Source organism: Syngnathus typhle, linkage group LG19, assembly GCF_033458585.1.
Source record: "Syngnathus typhle isolate RoL2023-S1 ecotype Sweden linkage group LG19, RoL_Styp_1.0, whole genome shotgun sequence".
In the NCBI taxonomy this organism is placed as follows: Eukaryota; Metazoa; Chordata; class Actinopteri; order Syngnathiformes; family Syngnathidae; genus Syngnathus; species Syngnathus typhle.
In genome coordinates, this window is record NC_083756.1 from 8609264 (window position 1) to 8630600 (window position 21337).

At 42.2% G+C, this 21337-nt stretch overlaps 1 protein-coding gene across 6 annotated transcripts in view; it reads left to right on the plus strand.

Moving 5' to 3' along the window:
- The window catches only part of ofcc1 (orofacial cleft 1 candidate 1), a 60827-nt gene extending 48273 nt beyond the window's left edge, over positions 1-12554 (plus strand). For 4 of the 6 annotated variants that reach the window (XM_061266214.1, XM_061266216.1, XM_061266215.1 and 1 more), the window contains 3 exons: positions 7323-7523; positions 11982-12120; positions 12290-12554. In XM_061266214.1, the coding sequence (XP_061122198.1) occupies positions 7323-7523; positions 11982-12120; positions 12290-12360 (411 nt within the window). In that variant the 3' untranslated portion in view covers positions 12361-12554. Of the gene's footprint in view, positions 1-7322; positions 7524-11981; positions 12121-12289 lie in introns of those variants that run through there. The other 2 variants (XM_061266219.1, XR_009710514.1) reach the window with 2 other exon arrangements.
- The last annotated feature ends 8783 nt before the right edge of the window (positions 12555-21337 follow it).

Here is a 21337-nt window from a genome sequence, read left to right on the forward strand (position 1 = left end):
GAGCGACCCGACAAGAGCTGAAAGTAATATTTTGCAACTCTAATGATTTTTTGCATCCCTAATTAGATAGAATAAGGTTGATATGATTAGGTCAGGATGTAGTGTTTTTCATTAAAAATACATTTTCCAAACTGTATTCCAATTGTGCCCCTTCAATTAAATAATGAATCCAGCGCATTTCTTATTACGAACCCAATTAATATCAGAGGCAAGGGCGAAACTTTAATAACAGTAGGCCACGAGGCCTTCATTAGCTGGCTGGGAGAAAGAAGGAAAACAAGGGATTCTATCAATTTCTAAATATACCAATATTAATCAAGAAATATATAAAAACTACATTTAAAAAAGGTCTCTTGACAAATCTCATCTGGGCAAAAACGGGACTGTAATCCTTGAGAATCATTGAAGTCCACTCAACAACATAACATGATGTTAGAACAAAAGGGAAATCTGATAAACTGTCAATTTGAAATGTGTTCAAAACCCTTGAACCTAAAACACCATGGCATCCTGTTGCGTTGATCTGAGCTATGGAGGCTTCGAGGGAGCTACTACTGCTTCAGTAATGAGCCCCATTCATTATGTATAGGCACATTGACGTTATTAATCGTCTCCTGTCACCCCCTCCAGATCACTGTACATACTGTGAAATACCGAAACAGGTACGCAAAGTGTTTTGTCTGAGCCATCGCTATGGCAGTGACAGAGTGCGGCAGCCGTTTACCCGCTGCAAACCTTGTTTGCTGCTAATTCATCCAAAAGCAACATTTCCCCACCGGTGGTGACATTGGGATAATTGAAGGAGAGGACAGATTAAATAGAAAGCCCAAAAGGCTGAGAGGCGCTTTGTGGGCTGGCCCGGAGATGTTTTGCCAACCTGATTGCATCGACGCTCACGCTCCTTCATGCCGTTTGTCTTGGTGTGTCGAGCTAATAGATTACTGGCAGGCACATTTTGGAACACCCAAGGTGCTTTCCAACGTTAACATGCTTGATAGACTGAAAAGCTGCCCAGGTTTCAAAAGTTGCTGTATCTTCAAAAGGTAACATCAGGCTTTAGTTCATATGCTACTTTTGACAAAACATATTGGACACTTTAGCAGGAAATAAGGCAAACAGAGAGGGTGGCCGGCCGTGACAGAATACCCAGGAAACGCTGTCACTAAACAATAGAAGCCGCAGCTCGGGAAACAGGAAGCCACAACAACAGCCAAAGGAACGCCGGGACCACGCTGAGTGCTAAGGTGCTGTAGGTCAAAGCCACCAGCATTGAGTCGGATACTAGAGCTCTCTTGGTCAATGCGTTTGTTTATACGCTTGAGTGCATGTGCAAAAATCCAATTCGACGTTCACCTGAATTCTACAGTATTTGTCAAAGTACACTCATACATGCATATAAACCGTTTTTGCACGCCTGCATGTGCATGTCACATTAAAGTGGCTTCTTCTATTACGGAGGAAAGGCTTTTTTTTTTTTAAGTGGACACCGCTTTGGGCCCCGATGGCCTGAGGCAATAACAGGCAGGCAGGCAGGCAGGCAGGCAGGCAAGGGCAGCATCCACACAGGCTGAGTATTAGGGAGCTCAATATGAGAAATGACGGCAAATGCTACACGGCCACGTTCCTGAAAAGGTCACAGACTTCGGTGAGCACTAATGTGTAAAAGAAGTGGTCAACTCAAACTAAAGCGCACAGATAAAGATGAAACACACGTTCTATTTTCAGTTTGCACACACTCATGCACCCCCTCCCACTCTTTTGCAAGTCACATGTCAAATGTTATGGGCGTTAGGCATAACGACTTAGCATTGAATCAACATAATCACTGAAGCAAATGCTAGCGCTGCTGTAAATGTTTCTATAAAGGAGGTCATAAGATGTTTCAATGGTTAACGCAAACACTGCGTGAAGGAAAACAAAGATACTTTCAGTGTAATCAATCGTTATTAAAATCAATAAAAAATAGGAATGATGCATCATTGTTCTCCGATACATCTGATAAGAAAAAAAGCTTCTGAAACTACCGATATTTCACACATCCTGATCTGCATTGAAATTGGTTTTGGTTGCTCTGTTATGTTACTTGTTAAATGTCAAAAAGATCAATGGCATCAAAGGAAGATTGTTGTCAGTCCAACCATCCATTGATTTTCTAGCGCAACAACACACCACCAGGTGTTGATCAGTTAATAGCCCCGCCCTTCTCCGCCTGTTGTCGGTTTACCCGCAAATTTTGATCATGGTGAAAAAAATGCACCTTTATCGCACGCTGGCATATGAATTGACGCCATCAGCCAACTGTCTTCCCGTTTTGTTTTGTTTTTATTTCTTTCCCTCGTAAAAGCACCACCATGGTTCCCATTTCTAGACAGGCCAACGCTTCCCTCACTTGGCAGACAAAAAGAGAAGAAAATATTCTAGTATGAACATGTCGGTTTTGAACCGTTTAATTACAGGGAGTGTCAGTGGCATTGCCTAATGCGGCCCTCGCAATTAATCCGGGAAGAGAATGTGATTATCGACCAAACCCGGACCTGACCGGGCTTTTGTGGGAGAGTCAAAACAAGGTAGAGACTGACACTGAGGGACTGAACTGAAATAAATAAAAAATAACTAAATAAATAAAAAATACATACAAATGTAAGTGTGTGTGCACATGTGAGACTGTGAATGCATCTCATCCCTTATCCTCAGCTCTCAAATTGGTTATTGGAGGCTTCTGACCCCCCAAGCCTCCGAGGCCTGATTAATTTGAAGCTGCTTCACCATCAATTTTCTTTCTTGGTTTTTGCTCACTCACTATCAAAGGCAAAAGCCTACTTTGGCATCTGTTTGCTGCATCTTAATGCAAAGATGACCCCGCGAACTACTGAAATGTATTCCATATTGACAACATACTGAAGTGGTATCACTTTATTATTTGTGACTGAGCTTTTGGACAAATTAACATCAGTACGTTATGTCAGTTTTCAACACAAATTGCCTCGCATTCCAGGACACCTCATTTGGTATAGATTATATAAGAAACTCTTTTTAAATCAATTTTAAGGAGGAATGGGAATGTAGATTATAACTGTATCATTGTAAAACGTTTAGAATCGACATGCGGTACTGAATTAAACTAACTTCTCTTCCGTACTAGTTATTGAGACAAAAGTTATTCTTTGTATGTTTATCTGATGAACTGAGTGCATTGTGCATTTCAGGGTTCAAATCCCATGAGGATTTACACTTATTATATGATTTTGCCAGGTAAAGTAAGTACAGTATGTACATCAATGGTAAAGTGATGTCCTTAGGGTAGTCGAGTCAGACATGGTAAGAGATAGGTAGTCTGTGATGTGCAGAGCTGTTTACTGTGGGCTGGCAATAGGCATTATTTCCCGCAAAGGAGATTAGTAACAGTAAATTATGCATATCTTATTTTCTGGATTATCTCAGACACTCCACTATATTATCTCTCTGTCTAATCTTCTTTTAAAAGTGGCTTTATTTAGACTCGTTATAGCCACCGTTGCTTGTTTTTCTTTTCTGTGCTAGTTTTGGATGCTGTGTTTTAGCTGTGATTATTCCACTTCAGATGTTTATAGGGTCTGGTTTTGCTGGATAGGCACAGTAATGAGGGCTGAAGATGCGATGGTAACCAGTGTAGTGTGCTTGCACTTTTGTCACTCTGTGTGCATGTGTGTGTGTGTGTGATTCCTGCATGCAAATGCAAATGGGTGGCCTGTCTTGTCCAGTGGTGCGTTTAACAAGACATAGACCTTTGCTTAGGCCAAATCATACAGTGTGCATCCATGCCATTTTCAAGATGCTCCAATTATATCTGCCAAGCATCCACATATTGGCCAGATGTAGAATAATAGCATATCTATTTTCATTCTAATGGCTGACGTTGCTTGGCTTATCCATGCATGGATGTCGATTGCGCTTTTATGCTCTATGCTTCCACATGTTCCCAGCCACTTACTGTGTGTGTATTTCAGGAAGCACTGCTGTGTGCGCTTCCCTTTCTATCTGTGTGCATTTGTTTATTTGTTGATGGGCATTTGTGCAGTATGAACCTTGACATATGAGTCTTGTTTATGTGTATTACAATACACAGCGTGCATTTGCTAGTTCAAAATTGTGAATGAGCCCAATTCATCTGTGTTGGCATGTGCTCGAGTGTACTTCCACTTAGTCAGTGTCTATGCGGTGCAGGATTTGAACCCAGGGTCAGTTCCGTGGCGGCGGCAGTATTGGGGGAGGGGGGGGGTTGACCCTTTCTAGCTTAGATAGCCTCTGTGCGGCGCATACTCCTCTAACCCTTCCTCACCCTTCTCCCCGTTTCTCCACAAACCCTTCCTCCCCCTCATCTCGATGGCCCGCGGGCACTGGAGATGTACGCATGCTCGCCGTGAGGCTTTGTTCACAAGAAAGTGAAATTCGACAGGCTGAAAGCTGCGCAGACTCCATTTTTGGTCCATACATCATTCAGGGGGATTTAAACTTGAGGATAGCACAAAAGAGTTCTTTTGAAGAAGCGCAAGCGTTTGTGCCGAACGGATACTTGGTGGAAAGGGTTCTTTCAAGTCTCTCCGTTTCCAAACCTCCATTCTCCGCATTGGCCTCCATCACGCAAGTATGTTCCCATCCTCAGCCTCGCCTTCCATGCGCCAATGATACATAAATAACCAAGCCTGTCCACCACCCAGGCAAATTCAAATGCACCTGTCAAAGTGATGAAGCACCCGCCCGCAGGGAGGCATTGTTTACATTTTCACTCCACTCGTCGCAAAAGTGAGATTCTAATTATTTCCCTCACTGTAAATTAAAGCCAAGCGGGACAGAAGTACAAACCAAAGGGTATCATGGTCTGGGTGCAGGAACAGGGTCTTCCTTCCAAGAAGAAACATTGGCGTTAGCCTAGTTTGAAGTTGTTTATTTGTGGACAATGTCTGCCAAGGTCACAACCATGATGAAGTCACTACAGAAATGTTCCATTACTTTATGTTTACTGTTTTGTTTTTAATGACAAAGTCTAGACACTGTGTTTATGCATGAGGGAAATGTCAGAGTGATATTTGTGAGAACAATTTTTGCACATTCTGATCCATCTCAACAGCTTCATTGGAGATTCTAACATCCTTTTTGTATGTATTCAAATCGTTCGGAGAGCGGAAAATCACATTTACCCTGAGAAAGACAGACTGACTGTCGTTGTAAAGCAGCTGTGCCGTCCATACTTCCTGTGCCTCCGTCCGTCCGTCCCTCCCTCCGTCCGTCCCCCTTGCCCTTTCTCAATTTGCCATAATGTCTACAAATCTTGAAATTTATGCCCCTGCTGGAAAACATGGTTTGCCATTTATAGTCGTCAGCCCAAACCCATGAGGTCTGTCTCTCATGATGCCAGTCAAGGGACTGATGCAGACTCTATCAGATTTCTAAATACAGACCCTGACAATAAATCCCAGCTTGATTGGCTTTGAATTCAGTTAGCTCACTTGAATGCTATCTGCTTAAACCACAGCTGGCCTGTCTGCTCCATGCAGGCATTGAAGCTAAATCAGTCACTTAGTGCTATCAAATGGAACAATGGCGGAGTGGAAAGAGCACTCAAACTCTTGTTAGAAGCCAAGGAAGCAGGCGAGCGCCATGATGGAACAAAACCACAAGAGAACAGTAGTCGTGTGGAGCCTCTAATGCTCTTTCCGGTTGTTTTGTCTCAGCCCTGAGAGCCGTGGTGCATTGCATGAAATGGCATCACCCAAACCCGACACACAAACACCTTTCAAAGCTTTTGTTTGGCCTTGTCAACTGGATTTCACGTGCTAATTCAAATCGGACCGTAGCAAAACAAAAAAACCCTCTCCCTTTACATTCAGAACCAGGAACAGCATCCAATCAGGTGTGTTGAACCAAAGTGACCGCTGGGACCAGAAAGCTTCTATATTTTACTAGCAACTCAAGTCAAAGCAGAAAATACGATTTAGACGTTTGGCCACCGCCATCAAACTGGGTCATAAAGTTCCTAGCGTTCATCTCAAAACAGTTGACTGAAAATGGTGGGTTGTTTTCTACTTGATGTGGTTTATTTGGATTAGTGTGGGTAGAAACTCCACGGAAAGGGATTTTGGACAGCATTAACAATGGAGGCCAATTTTAGAGCTGTTTCACCCATTTGCTGCAATAAAGTCTGTGAAATAAGAGGCCAATAAGTGAAGCGAGCAATCATCATCACGCAACGTAACGGAACCTAATACAGGGTCGGAATATGCCGTGAGTAATTTGGGCCAGAGAATAGCTGTGAAAACATCTGAAAATTCCTGCTGCTGTCAATTCACCTCTAATTGTATCCTGTGTGGTTCAAATATTACAATTCATGGAATATGAGAAAGTTGTGTCCAGTTAAATACAATGGAGAAAAATCATCTATTTTGGAGCCACACCGTGATAGAAAGACAAGAGACAAGCACACAGAGTCACGCCGCATGCAATTTTGCCAATGACATCCTTTCTAATGGCAAGACTGCCTGCTTTGCAGCTTATGCAGTGTCTCTAATTACAAGTGAGGTAATAGGGCCGCCTCACTGTTTTCTCTATAAAGTGCCTTGAGTTGTATTTGGCTAAGTGTTTAGAGGTGCTGGCTGACATCGATACAGGGCTAAATTAAAGCTCTCCTTCAGCTTGACCCTGACACTCACGACCCATTGAATGAGCCGTTATTTTTCCTCCGACAGTTTCGATGTTTTCAGACAAATTACACAGTAATTAGACCACCAATTATGGGGTCACCTTGAATATTACCATTGAAAAAGTTGCTCTGAGTGACTCCACTTGTTTTTGTATCCTTTGGCCGTTTTACACAGATTTATAATGTGAGAGTTGATTTGAATGTTTTTGTTCGAAGAGCTGATTCGGAAGAAATACACGTTTTGTTTCAATCATCTGAGTAACTGACACCGTGTGTAAAATTGTGCACTCAGGACACATTGGTGCCTTTACCAGCGCACACGTTCAGATCGAGGTTCCATGATCTTCACACATGGATGACTTCGAGTTACATGACCTATATAACATGTTACACGCTCTGCTTGCTGCCTGTGTCTCACCCTAATAAAGAAGGGCACAGCATTACAGGTGTGTAAGGCCCGAATGCGTATCAATATAAAAAATATATATAAATATCATTTCATATATTTACACCCCCCCAAACCTGTATCTGCATTTTTTTTTCAAGTTATTGGTGAATCTATTGTCACATTTATAGCTCAGACATGTTTTATGCAGAGAGAAAATAGAATATATTCTACAATAAATCTCATTGTGTGTGTGACTAGGTGGCAGTCTATGACTATATCTGGACAGCAGAGAACCCATTGGCTGGTTCCTCTACCCCCATAGATGACCCACATAGTGAGTCTTCTCCAATGCCACACGGAGAGACCAGCACCCACATGGCTATCTACACGCTCTACCTAAGCGGGCTCAAGCGAAGATACAGACATTTCCTCCGACAACCAGATGGGGCCATCATTGAGGTACGGCATTTGGGCTTCACACTTGTTGGGTCTCGCAAGCAAGCATCATTCATGTGAACATTTTCAGAATGTAACCAAATGTAGTCATAGTAATATTTTGAACAAAACTGCCCTGCCTTTGTTTGGTTTTCATTTTGGGGGATTTAGTGCAAGAGAAAAGTACAGTACAGGTTAAAAAGGATGGAAGGATGGGTAGGATGCTGATTCCCAACCACTCCTTCTTTTCATCCTCACCCTCCCTCCTTCCCTGCCTCCCTCCCTCCCTCACTGTGCGGAGGGAGCACAGTTCCTCGCAGCTTCAATATGGAATCCAATCCACAGACAACAGTACAGCTGTGTGGTGTAAGAGGGTGGAAAAACAACACCCGCCGCTAACCTGAAGAACTAGAAAAGGTTTTCCTTGGGCAAAAACAAATGGTGTTTCCTTCTCAAATAGAAGAGAAGGAATTTGCCCCCAGAAACAAATCCTAACTTCATACAAAAGATCTGTTGTAGTCACTGCTTACCAAACACCAATTGCCTGATAAGACAGCGTTGAGACTATGGCTTGACTACAACGTCAGCCTGAATCAACAGAGAGAAGCAGTCGGGGAATATAATTACATTGGCAACTCTTTCATCTGACTTTCGACAAGACGTGAAACATTGCTTCATTAGTGCTACGTGACAAGTGCTGCATTGATTCCTTTCTTCAATCATTCCTGTCAGTCCCCCAGAAAGAAACTTGCACCATCTTAATATTTGGAAGGAAGGACGTAGATGCTAACAATTAGCTCTGAGGGTCTTATGTACGAATAGTTCTCTGTCATTATTTGACTAATGTGGAGTGTAAGCACGCAACATGGTTCTCTATCTAGTGTGGGTGTGTGCATGTGCATAGCCTGCAGAGCCAGATCAGACATCTGCGTAAAATATCCACACAAAGCACTTTGTCACAACTACATCACTTGTGAGTTTCATAAGGGCCACGTTAAGCGAAGGATACATATATATATGTATACGCGTCCCTCGGGTGTTTCTGTCTGTTCTTTGCAACCTCACCACAAGAGACGCTGTTGGCATTTGGCCCGCTGCTAGAATGGCGTCGGCGAGAGGACGACTCCATCCCGACCTTTTATGCATACTCCAAACGAATCCTCCCTCCCCTGATTATATAGACTGCTTTTATGTATATGTAAGCATCCAGGAATCACCAAGGGGCATTCCTGGCACTCGGAAGCATACTTGCACTGATTTTTATTGGCCGTCTATATTCTGGTATTAAGATACACACTTACAAATTGGCCTCCAGATGTATAGTGATAGCACTTAAGAGATGAATAGCAATAAAAATAGAAAACAAAACAGACAAAAGATGGATTATAATGTATGTAAAGTTATGATAGGACAATGGTTCTCTTGAATTAAAATGCCATTTTCCACCAAATCACATGCCTGCTTGATGACCAATGACATCATTTTGATTTCTATTGTATTTATTTGTCATCATTTTAACTCAATCGGTTAACAAACCAATGGAGGTAAATACTTTTATTTTAGTTTTATCCGTTACTGAAATGCAAATAGAGTCTCCACCTTTTTATACAAGTGCAATTAAATGATAGACGTCAGAGAAGGTGCAACGAAGGTGTCGTTCATTTCAAAATGAACTTTTTTCAGTTGTAAAATCTTTGGTCAAACCTGCCCTCCGAGATCGACAGTGATACAAATATTGAACTAGATTTAAATATGCAATCGTGTGACGCCACTCTTTTCCCAGCTAGTTACCAAGGGTAATTGTGCTTCTTAAGAAGGCTTCTTCCATTTACTGAGGCAATATTGACGGATGGCTCATTTCCTTTAAAGTGCTCTGTTTTCATAGGCAGTGTCCCGGACGCCAATGGCCCGGAGCAGCAGCTCCTCCCTTAGACTAACATGACCACAGCTCCGGGGGCCAGCGGCTTTGCATATTACTCACACGATTACAGCCAAAATTTGTCTAAACGAACACCTTAACAATTTAAGTCCCGGAAGAATGGCCTCCAGCTATAGACATTGTTAGACACTGTTTGGAAGGAACCCAACAGTCAGTCAGGTGTGTCTTGTTTGCTGAAATTTGAGAAAATGAGAAGCAGTCACGAAAAAAAAAAGAACACTTTCTATTGTTTATGCAATTAGTATTCAACCGGTTACTATACGTGGTGTCGAAAGGTTCACATTCGGTGTGAATGAAATGATGCAAATGTCTTGTAAAACATCACAATCATTTATTGAGTTCCACTCAAAGAAAGTTAACATTAATGATCCCTCGTACGGCATCACTCTGCATATGGCTCAGGGCGCGGCTGGCGTAATGCCGGCGGAACCGAATCACAACAATCCAAAAACGCGGCCGTTCGTGGCCAATGCGGCAAGAAAAACAAAATGACATTGAAGGTAAAGTGAGGTGTCGCTTTTCAAACAGTCATAAAACAGATGTTCCACAGATGCCGCCTCACAAAAAGCACTGCTGACAACAACAGTTAGGGCCAAAATGACTGCAGCCGTATAACAGAGGACCTTCAGTGAAGGCCTCGTAAGCGCTCTGTCTGCAGAAACAAGATGGCTGATGAAGAAATGAATGCAGGCAAAGTCATTATCTTCCCTCCTAAAACCACAGTGGGTTTATGTCCCCCCGCGTCGCTCTTTTCCTCGCGGGCTAACACTTAAGTGTCGACGGACAACTGTGCTCTCGTTTTTGTCTCCTCGCTCCATATGGAAGGTGGCAGCATATGCAAAAACTGGCTCTGCTTCTGTAAAACTTCCATTAAAGATGCACAACTAAGGCTCCGCCAGCTTGACTATTACCTCTCCCCGCAAATTATTTATAGCGGCAAAAAAAAAGAAAAAGAAAAAATGCTGATGAGGAGTATCTCCACCGACAAGGAGAAATAAAAGAAAAAAAAATAAACACTTTTCACTTACAATTTCACCAGCAGAGGATATACACTTTATACACACTATCCACTTTCTGCTGTTTTATAACTGCAGTTGCATTATGCATCATGCTTCAGTTTGAATTTCTCGCTTTTTCACAAAAGACTATAGACAAAAGTATCGGGACACGTGTCCAATAAATGATGCATTCAAGAACACTGGGAAAACCCGTCTGACTAGTTCCTCTGTTGTTTGTAGTTCCAGTCCAGTAATTCTTAATCATTAGTTGAAGGAACTGTTGTGTGATCAGATCACCGTTTTTGTAAAGATCTTTGAAGGGATCATTTCTGCTTCCACTGATTTTTGCGTTGATGCTATAGGTGGCGATTGGTACAGCGGACAGGAAACCCCATTGTCCCCACCTAATATGAAGCATAGACTTCAAAATATTAGAAGACAAACCTCACACAGATATGATCACGTGTAAGAAGTGGAAATAGGCCTCATAACTGATAACCCTAGAAATGTGTTAGGTATGATCTTGCCTTTCTCCTCACCACTCAACTGGCGATGCGTTTGGATCTTGGCCATACCAATATTGACCTAATTTAACATGCAGAGAATATGAAGAGATTAACCTTTTGAAAAACACCTTGCAGCAGCAGCAATAATTGACAAAACACATCAATTCTCCCCCGTGACTGGCTTTTTTTTTGTAATTACTATGCCGCACCTTTGATTGCCGCTTTGGTGCTGGAGGAGCCACGCTTCATTTGCCATGAGGTCGTCAGCCCTCAGAAATATGAATCTGATTCATAAAGCAAATGTGCGTGTATGGGTGGGACGGCGGAGAACGTCCTTGGCTACATACTGTAAATTGCATGAGGAGATTAATGCCTCCCTGGCAGAAATATCTGGTTAGCAGGAGGACATCTCCAAAGTACACTCGCAGGTAATTATCTGGCAAGTTTTAGATTTTAAAAAAAACAAACTATGAGGTACATTTTTCAATTTGACTCCTTTATCTCTGCAATTCACAGCTACAAAAAAGTAGATGTAAAACAGATTAAAAAAAAAAAATGCATACAAATACCACACATCACAAATATATGATCAAAAAAGATGTTGCAAATCACGAAACTTGATTTGGGAGACAGTGACGAAAGTTGCATTTAAAGTGTGAAGATTTTTTTTTAACGACTTATTACAAATCCTACCATTTGCAATTGCCCGTAAGTCAAGTATTCATATCAGCAACCATTTTTTTTCCCCTCATCAGAATAAAGATGCAGATGAAGGATTCCCGTTTTTCCCTTTTGTTAGCATGAAGAGGTTTTGTATATATCAAAGTGCTCAGTTTCGTTTACACATCACAAACATCTCTTAGTTAAATAGAGTCCCATTTTTTTTCCCTAAAAGAAGTTTTGTGTCATGAAGTTTTTACAATATACCATGACTTAAGCAGACTATACTCGAGGCTTTTCCGAAGCTACTGGTTTTCAAAGTGGCTCAGATGGTGCTTTCGCTGCCTGACAAAGGCTCACTTCTTATTATTTTCTCAAGGTGATTGGTGACTTGGAGGGCTTCGACAATGCAACCAGAATGGAGCCCTTTACAGGTCAACGATCAGGGCCTGGGACCGTGGACCAGGAGGGCTCAGCGGTCACTCGACAGCTACGAAAAAGAAAAAAGCTTTTTGGACGTGAGTGCTGCAACCCAATTCTGCTTGCATGTTTTTCCTCCGAATGATAACCCGTTATGAAAAGTACACGTTGACGAGATGCCAACGCCAAGCTCGCAAACATTTTCTTCCTGCTATTTGTTTAACTGAAATTGCACAGTTTTAATGGCGGGCGGCTCTGTTGCCTCAGGGTGTCCTCGTGTTGAGCCAGTAGGAGGAAGCAGGTGTGACTCCAGTTATGCACAAGAACTCAACCAATGAGAGCGAAGCAAAGCGGGAAGGGCTTTGGACACCCAAACTGTTGTCATGTCACTTTAACAACTGCCATTTTGTCAGTCTTTTGCAATGTACATTTCATTAAAGAAAAAAAGAAACAAATGGAACAAGTATTTACACTCGCACTTTGAAACTAGTGCACTGCACTTTCAATAAAGAGCAGAAACTTTTCCCCCTGATTTGTTGTGATATTTCAATTGGTTTCTCTCTGCTCACCTTTTTCATCCAACCAACAAAGCCTTTTACAAATGATGCTGAAGGCTGCAACTGCACTGAGGCTGAAGGTATTGCACTCTCTCAATATTTGATTGCTGAGGACAAACACCATTTCCACACAATCTAAATTTCAAATTGGTCCCTGGGAGGGAGCGAGACATGCCGCTAGGTCTCAGCGCCACACACTGGCTGATTTATGTTAAAAGACAAAAAAAAAAACTTTTTGCACAGCTTTCATGAGGGAACTTTGACTTTTTGAAGTTGAAGAAGTGCGTGTGTGTGTGTGTGTGTGTGTGCATCTACTCTGCTTGGAGTCAACCTGGGGATGTAGCCCGAGTGACACGGGGAGAAGGTGGAGGAATGAAAAAGGAAAACACTTTGTATGTAGCCTTCAGCTTGAGGTAGTCAGTTTGCATTCAAAAGCGCTGTCGTGATCATTCTGCTTTTTTGTTGAGATTGGCAAGACTTTGGGCAATGCCTGATTCAATTGAATTAAAGCCACAAAAAGAAATGAAAGGAATTCAAAGTCCCACTTTGGCTGTGTGCTCTTTGTAATTTCAGGACTTTCATGAGTGTTGTTGTTTTGGTCTGAAATGTGATTTACATGTCATAGGAAGTTGGCACAACACACTTGAGGCCACATATTTACAAGTGTGTAGAAAATACAAATGACCATTATACCTGGATTTTGGGATTTTGCTTGTCAAGTTATTTTCCACAAACGCATTATTAATCAGAATATCGTGTTTAGACTAATAGGGACGAATGGAAAATCTGCGACTGGAATTCCACTACACATTCATATTGATTTTTGATTACACGAAGAGAAATGATCTGTATGAAAAGGGCAGATCTACATTCTAGACCCTCTGTCAGGTGTTGTCGTCCAAGCTGTATTCTTCTTCGTTGAGCCCCAACCTGAAATCCTGGTGCTTAAGCGCACGCGAAAGGAAGCAAGTAAGGAAAGAGCGGCTCTACGAGCAAGTCAATATTGTGCCATATTTCAGTGGCATCTGGATGGATCATGTGCCTGCCTGCACACATATTTATTTATTTGAATAGAGTCGGGCGGGCGGTCGGGCAGATGTCCTGCTCACAGGAGAAATCATTTGCAGTGGGTGAAAAAAGGAAGGGGGGCTGGAGTGAAAAAAAAGATATATGAATATGCAAATTTAGTCACAGTGTGGAACCTTGTAATGAGTGGGAAATGTAGACGCCATCTTTCATTATGCAGAGGTCATTGCTTAATGCCAGGCAGCTGGGCCCGGCTTCTTTTCTCTGAACCCAGCCCCCCCCCACACCACCACCACCACCCTCTCCTGTCATCTCACGGCAACTTGAAGCATAGTGTGGCACAAAGGAACATGGCACACATCCACATGTGGACTGAACATAAACTACAGCTGCAGCCTCCATTATTGCGCACCGATTTTCAACAACTTTCAATCACTCACAATTAAAGATGCCGGCGGCCATGTTTGTTTAAATAATACAAAATAACTTGTTGATTTTTATAAATATACTGCCTTTACTCTAATATGAGTTATTTGCTTTTAAATTAAAACATTTTAATTTTTCCTTAGTTTTTTTTACATCGATGGAAAAAAAAGCTTCAGTTGTGTCCAGAGCTGTGTCAAGCTGACTGTGCAGGTGAAAAAGTACATTCAAACAGTCCAAGTCACTTGTGATATTTATGTTGTTCCGCCACTTTTCCACCAACTTTATGAGCCACTTTGATGCCTGCCTGCCTCCCCTAACAAACCTTACTGCCTTGCACATCCACTTGCCTGACATTGAGCTATCAGCGTAATTGTCGGACAGACTCTTCAAATAATCCCGAGTTTCAATCCTAAAAATGTAATGAACTTCACGGTTCATTGGCTCTGACATTGCTTAATTAATGGGTGCATTTAAAGTACATAGGGCCCCTGTAATTGATTTATATGCATGATTTGCACATACAGCTGTTGGTTCCTGTAGGAGAGTCATCACTCACAAAGTGGCGGCGGCGGCAACGGCGCCGCTGATGAGAGTGTGGCAAGGTAACAGCGGAGCACTCAGTAGGCTCATCCAGCCTTGGGAAATAATATGACACATTTAGGAAACTTTTTTTTTCCTCCTCAATTTGTCTTCATCTGCATCTGGGAGCCCATCCCAATTGACTTGAAGCGTGAGGCGAGGTACACCCTTGACTAGTCGCGAGATTGGAGACAGAGGGAACGTCGGGCTACAGAGAAGGATCGGCAGATAAAACATTATGGCGGAATTTGTGAAAAGCCAATAATCAGTGCGGCGCACTATATCAGGAGCGCCAAATCAATATCGCATTACTTTGAGTATGAGAGCATATACAAGACTCATCAAACTGATTATATTTGATGCTACAATGGCAGTTTCATTTACTGTGGCCCTCGACAATTACCAACCAGTGCTGTGTGTGAGCAAGAAAAAAAGAGAAAACAAATAGAAGGTCGTGAGAAAAAAATAGAAAGAGCACAAGACAAATGAGTGTTTATTTGACTAAATAAAGCCATGGCTGGAATAGAAATGAGGGATAGTGTGTCACAGTCAAGCTCTGCTTAAAAGATGACATTGAAATTTCATGAATATATTTTCCAAAGGGCTCCACAAAAACAAAATTCATCACCAAGTTTGTGAAGGCCAGAATGTCACAGTAAGGATTTGTCAATTTCCTAATGGATTGTGTGGCCATGTTTAGTATTATGCCTCCCTGCCGTGCAAACTCCAATGTTTCATTTCTTGTTTTGCAAAAATGCTGTTCAAGTACTAAAGCATAAAGCATATTATACGGTTCCATTTCCGGTCCAGATTATGCTAGAATTCCTATTGCCAATTAACGTTTGGAATAAACAAAAATAAAAATATACATATTATATACTTACATTAATGGGATATATTATTATTATGATTTTATTTTTTGGCCAGTCTCATTTAATGTGGACAGTAAAATACAGTAGTACATTTTCTTTAATATTGATATTCTATTTCAATTTTAAAGTTCCGCCAGCCCCTTAAGGAATATCAGCCCAACTGTTGCCCCGCCCCCCCAATAGCTCTAAGTCTTCAATATGGGGCCATCAGGAGAAACAAGGCACCGCAGCTTCTTGGATGATTAAAAAGTCATTTTCTTAACTGTCCTCCCAGGATTTGTGAGCTTTTTTTTTTTTAATATATAAAAAAACAAAACATTAAATTGCTCCAATCAAGCATAAACGTCTCGTGCTTGTGCTGCTGTTCACACGGTTTTGTCATTGGTTTCCTTTGGCGCTTTTCCCAACTGCCTTGATCAACAATTAATACTTCAAATTGCTTCCCATTACTTATGGCTGTGCGCAAGACAGATGCTCAACAGAAAAGGAATCGAACTGAACGTCGCGCATTTGTCGTATGGCGTCAACTATGCACAAAAGTTTTGTTTGTGATACACAAAGCAATCCTTTCTATGGCTCTTGCTCTTCCTTCTCGCTCTCCCCCACTCTCTTCTCTCCCACAATGACCTTTAGTGGTCGTTTCTTCATGGCGGGGACAGGCCGCGGCCTGGCATCTGATAGAATCAATATTCTATTATGATAGTGCGTGGAGCGTGTGGGGCTTTACAACTCGGCGGTAATAGTCTCGCTATTTCATCCCGTGGCAGCAATGGCCTGAGGGATCATTTCCGGCTTCTCCGGGCTCTATGCTCCCAGCATCGCCCCCTTTCCATTAATGTGGCAGGCCTCTGCCTACCAGGGGACAATCTGGGTGTGTGAGAGATGGATGGGGGCCGCAGAGAGTCCAGCCCAGGTGCAATGTATGACCTGCATGCCACGCCATTGTTACTCATATAGCTACAGTATCAAAAGAAAAAAAATGTCAGAAGATAGATATAATGTATAAACATAAATGAAATAAATATATAATAAATACAAATATATAATAAATACACACATACGCTATAAAAATAGGCTATTTAAAACATGACTCTTTTTTTTTTTTGTAAATAAATAAAAGCATGCCTCCCTGCTAAGGTGACAAAGCTAAGTCGCAAGGAAGCAGCAGTTTTTATGACACATGAAAAGGCAGCTGTTGGTCCCAATGAGGCCTATTATTGTTCATCATGAGGTACTGTACAAGCATGGAGGGAGTGCTAAAGTGAAATGTTAAGCTATTAGACATCATTGCACCAGGCAGACCTCCTATAAAAGATGAATGCCATTACACATGCCTTTCTCAAATAATTAACTTATGTGAGTATTTTACACTACTCCATGTAGTTAGGCTTTCGAAATCCTTGCATTCAAATGTCACTCGGGTGGGGATTTTTTTTTAATCTTGGCCAATAAACATGATGAGATGACCAGGGCGTGCAAGGGGAGGAAAGAAAAACTCTTATGGAGTTTTCTGTTCAAATTCTCTTGAGTGGTGGAAAAGTCATCTTTTGTTATAAAAATACTTTGATGCATAATATTTTGCCACAAAAGTCAAGAGCAAAGCTTATGGTCAGAGCTCAAGTGGCCTTTTTGCAACCCTTTAATAATCCCCCTGAGCACTGGCTCCCATATTTTACAAAATAGATTTGACCCTCATTCCGCTACCGTCTCCTTTCTTTCCTGCACTTGTCCCTGACAGCATTCACGTTCCTTTTGTGATTGAGAATTGTGCGATTGGAGGTGTGCGTGTGTGATGAAGCCCCCCGCTCATCTCCTATTCATCATGATGTAACCGTGAGCAACCCGGATCTAAATTACCTTCATCTGGCATCATTCCAGCACATGCTATAAATGAGGTAATCGTCCTTGACTATAAAATTAGCATTTTCCAGACTTAATTGCCATCATTACATTTTTTTTTTTTTTGCGTGCTTCTATTAATTTAACAGAATGGGTTGGATCAGAGGCTTTTTTTATGGTTATAATTTGCAGTAAAAGAATGCATTTGCAAAAGAAGACGTAGCATTACGGGTCCACTTCCATTATCTGTTCTCACGTCATTTAACGAAGACAACTCTTAGTCTGACATAGAGGAATGAAAAGCTTTCTGATGAATACAGGAAATGCATCAGCAATTCATTGTGTGGGCTAACTCAAGCCTGTGTCTCAGCACAGTGGGGAAAGGACTATTTTTGCCACCCTTTTATATATATATTTATTTTCTTTTGTGCGTCCACCATGTCAGCTGCACTCAGCAGTGCCGTCCCCAAACGGTACAGAGGAGAGCACGGCGGATGACATGGAACAACAGAGCCATCAAGTCCCATTTATGCCTCCTGCCGTGACCTTGCCACAGACGTCGGCGAGGTTCAGCCACGCACCGAGCCGAGCGCCGGCAACATTCTGCAACCCGCTGCACTTCCGTGGCACTCTGCTGACCTTAAAAGTGTGTCCTCAATTTGGTGGAAGGCTGAAAACGTTCATAAGCAATCTAGTCTGTATGTGTTGACAATGCCCTACTTCTTTTCGCAAAGCAGCTATTCTCCTTTCATAGAGGTCGAGCTCTTTAAAATGATAAAACCAATCCAAATGTTCGTCTTTAAATCATGCAACGGAGGCTTCCTAAAGTAAGGATATGCCTGTTTCCTCCAGGTCTCCTTCTCTCCTGTGGAGCCCTCATGCTGACTTTTGCTGACACTGACCAGGTGCTCGTCACAATGGTTTTCCACAGAGCCTTCAAACAGGAAGCAGGTACGTCCCGACGCAGCGCTCGCTCTCGTGCCCGACGTAGCGATGCAGGAACAATGTTGTGACCGTGTCAGGCGACATCAGCTCAAAAGCCGGGGTGCGGGGAGGGAGCGAGGGAGGGAAGGAGGGAGATAGCTCCTTGGTCTTTGTTTCAGCATCTGTGGTGTGACTGCGTGTTGTGGCTCTGTTGCAGATGTGCTCAGAAGAACGTGTCAGGTGTTTACACGCCGACGGAGAGGATCAGAGCACTGCTGACAGCAACGTTTTGGTGCGCGGTGTCTATGGCAGCGCTTGACTCACCTCCGTGTATCACGGCCTAGGTGTACACGTCTTAAACGATTCTGTCTCTATCTGCTTGTACTTGGTGGAGGAAAAAGAAGATGCTTTGTTTTCTTGCCGCATGCAACGTAGCAGCTATTAAAAGCTCAAACACAGTCCAATCAAGTGCAATATACAGACAGCACTTAACAGTCTGCCTGTTTTCTGAGCACCCATGACCAAATGATGGCAAGCTGTAGAAAACGATAAAAAATGGTATATAGTACTATGCCTGTTGGTTTGCACAAGAAATATATATAAAGATATTCAATTACCGTAATTTTCGGACTATAAGTCGTTTTTTTTTTCATAGTTTGGGTGGGGGGGGGCGACTTATACTCAGGAGCGACTTATATATATATATATATATTTTTTTTTTTCACTTTTTTGGGCATTTTATGGCTGGTGCGATTTATACTCCGGTGCGATTTATAATCCGAAAATTACGTATATATATTAATTGATCATATGTTAAAGATATTATATATTGTAAATATAACATGATATAAAGTTATTTCCTCCTTTGCATGTGCCACAAGGTTTATGAAAATCCCTCTTGGACTCTTATATCACTTTGCTAACAAACTACTTCACCCTTAAAACTGCTAGGTTAAAAATGGGATCCGGCATTTTTAAAAGTGGACCGATTTTGCTGTTTGCACACAAAAACCACCTCCATCAAGTATCAAGTGTAGTACTTGTGTTGTGTAGTATGTGTGAACAACTAATGTCTAATCTACCTTGCAAAGCTGACATTAAAAGCACTAAGTACACATTTGTGTTAGTTCTGCGCCTTGTTGGGATCTGTCGGTGTTGAAAGCTCTGGTAATCCGCATCCATCCATCAACACACTAAGCTTGCTGTATTCAATAGAAAGATCTGCTGTGATTTTCTTTCTATTTTCACGAGCATTTACATTATAACTCTATAAAAATTCCACATTGAGTTTTTTTTTTCTTGTTTCTGTTTTAGCTACATCGACACATTAGAATGGAATACATAAATAAGTACGGGTACATTCGGAGAGTTGCATTAATGCCAAAATCAAGAGGTCGTTTAACTTGTGCAACAGAGGGAGATTTAGTTGATGAAGCACTGTACTTGGCGTTCATCTGTTGTGCAAATTAACATTTAATAGCCGCACACATTTGAATATGTTCTTTCCCAACGCAGTTAGAAACCACCAACGTGGAGAGCGCACACACACACACACACATGCACGCACACACACTGTGGAGGGACGAGAGAGACGTGTTTTTGGCCGCGAGCACATTTGCCCACCGCTAGCACCATTCATTGTTTCCCAGGAAAAGTAAACCAGCACGGCCATTTTTCAATGTTGTTTCTTGTTTTTCGCCTTGTAAACAACTACCGACTCACAACTTGTTCTTCGTAGCAAAAGTAGGAAAAAAGATATTTTATGACATGCAAAGGAAAATAGACGATAAGTAGATTGTGTCTTACTCGCATTTTTTGTATTAATAATTCTAACATTTACATACATTTGATGTCTTTCTTTTCTGTTAGAATATGATTACTCCACCTCACAGTTCAGGGGTCATGGACTCTGGTCTTTCTGTACTTGAGGAGCTACTCCTTGGATAGCGGCAGAGAGCCTTAGAGAAGATGTCACTTTAAAGAAGCTCTATGAGCTGTACAAGTGTTTCATTGCTACACGATTGCTAACTCTCCCTCCCTCAGGTGTGACAGAGGTGACAACCAAACGGGAACAGCGTTTAGCACCACTCCGGTGGAGTTGAATCTCCTCCTGGCCAGGATCAGGTGCTCTCTATGTGGGAACCGCGATAGCTATCTTGACCCTGCAATAAGCACTATGTGAGTAAGTGTGTGCGTGCTGTGTCTGATTGAGACTGATGTGTGCCGATTGGTTGCCAGGCCCTGCTCAGCGGCGGCTCGCCAGTGTCAGGTGAAATTAGCAACCGCCAATGAAGACCACCGGACCTGGGGGATTCATTAGGGACATACTCGTTATGCGGCCCCCCCTCCTCCTCCTCCTGCCACATCTCAACATGCTGACAGCACTTCACACTTGTACCTAACATGGCATGCAAAGACGCACACAGAGACATCACCAGTGACTTTCCTGTGACCATCAGTGCCTACGGACACTTTATTAGGTACACCAACATGGGGAAAAACTACCAAAAAAGACGTACAAGGGACATATGATCATCAAGACACAAAGGGCCTTATTTGAAAGTCCAGCACAAACTGTGTACATAGATGGAATTGTGTTTCTTTTGCAATTTATGTTGCTGCGGTCAGTTGTGGGAGTGACTAGTTAGGCCGCTAGCGTGTTGCGACATAGCAAGGGTTACTCTGTGTTGCCAATATCGCCAAGCAATCACCTTAAGCGGCAAAAAGAAAAAAAAAGCCAACAGGTAAATGTGATCTAAGTGCATGAGTTTAATTTGATAAACACTGCTGTGTTGTTGTATACATCTGCATGCCTGTTCGAAGCGGATGAGTTGGGAATGATGGCTCCATTTCCTCTCCCGAGAGTCTGTTAATCCAATGTTTATCACTTTAGGAGCTTTGTGGCTGCGACGCTCATTAGAAATGGGAAGACATTAGTTACGACCAAAGGAACTCTATTTCACGCACGTCTCCCCGTCTGACTAAATGAAGCTTTGCAAATCGTACGGCACATTTTAATAGCTGCCACTAATATTACAGGTCACGTGCGATTGCTCGCTCCGACGTTTGGCTGATCAAACACAGGCCGAGAT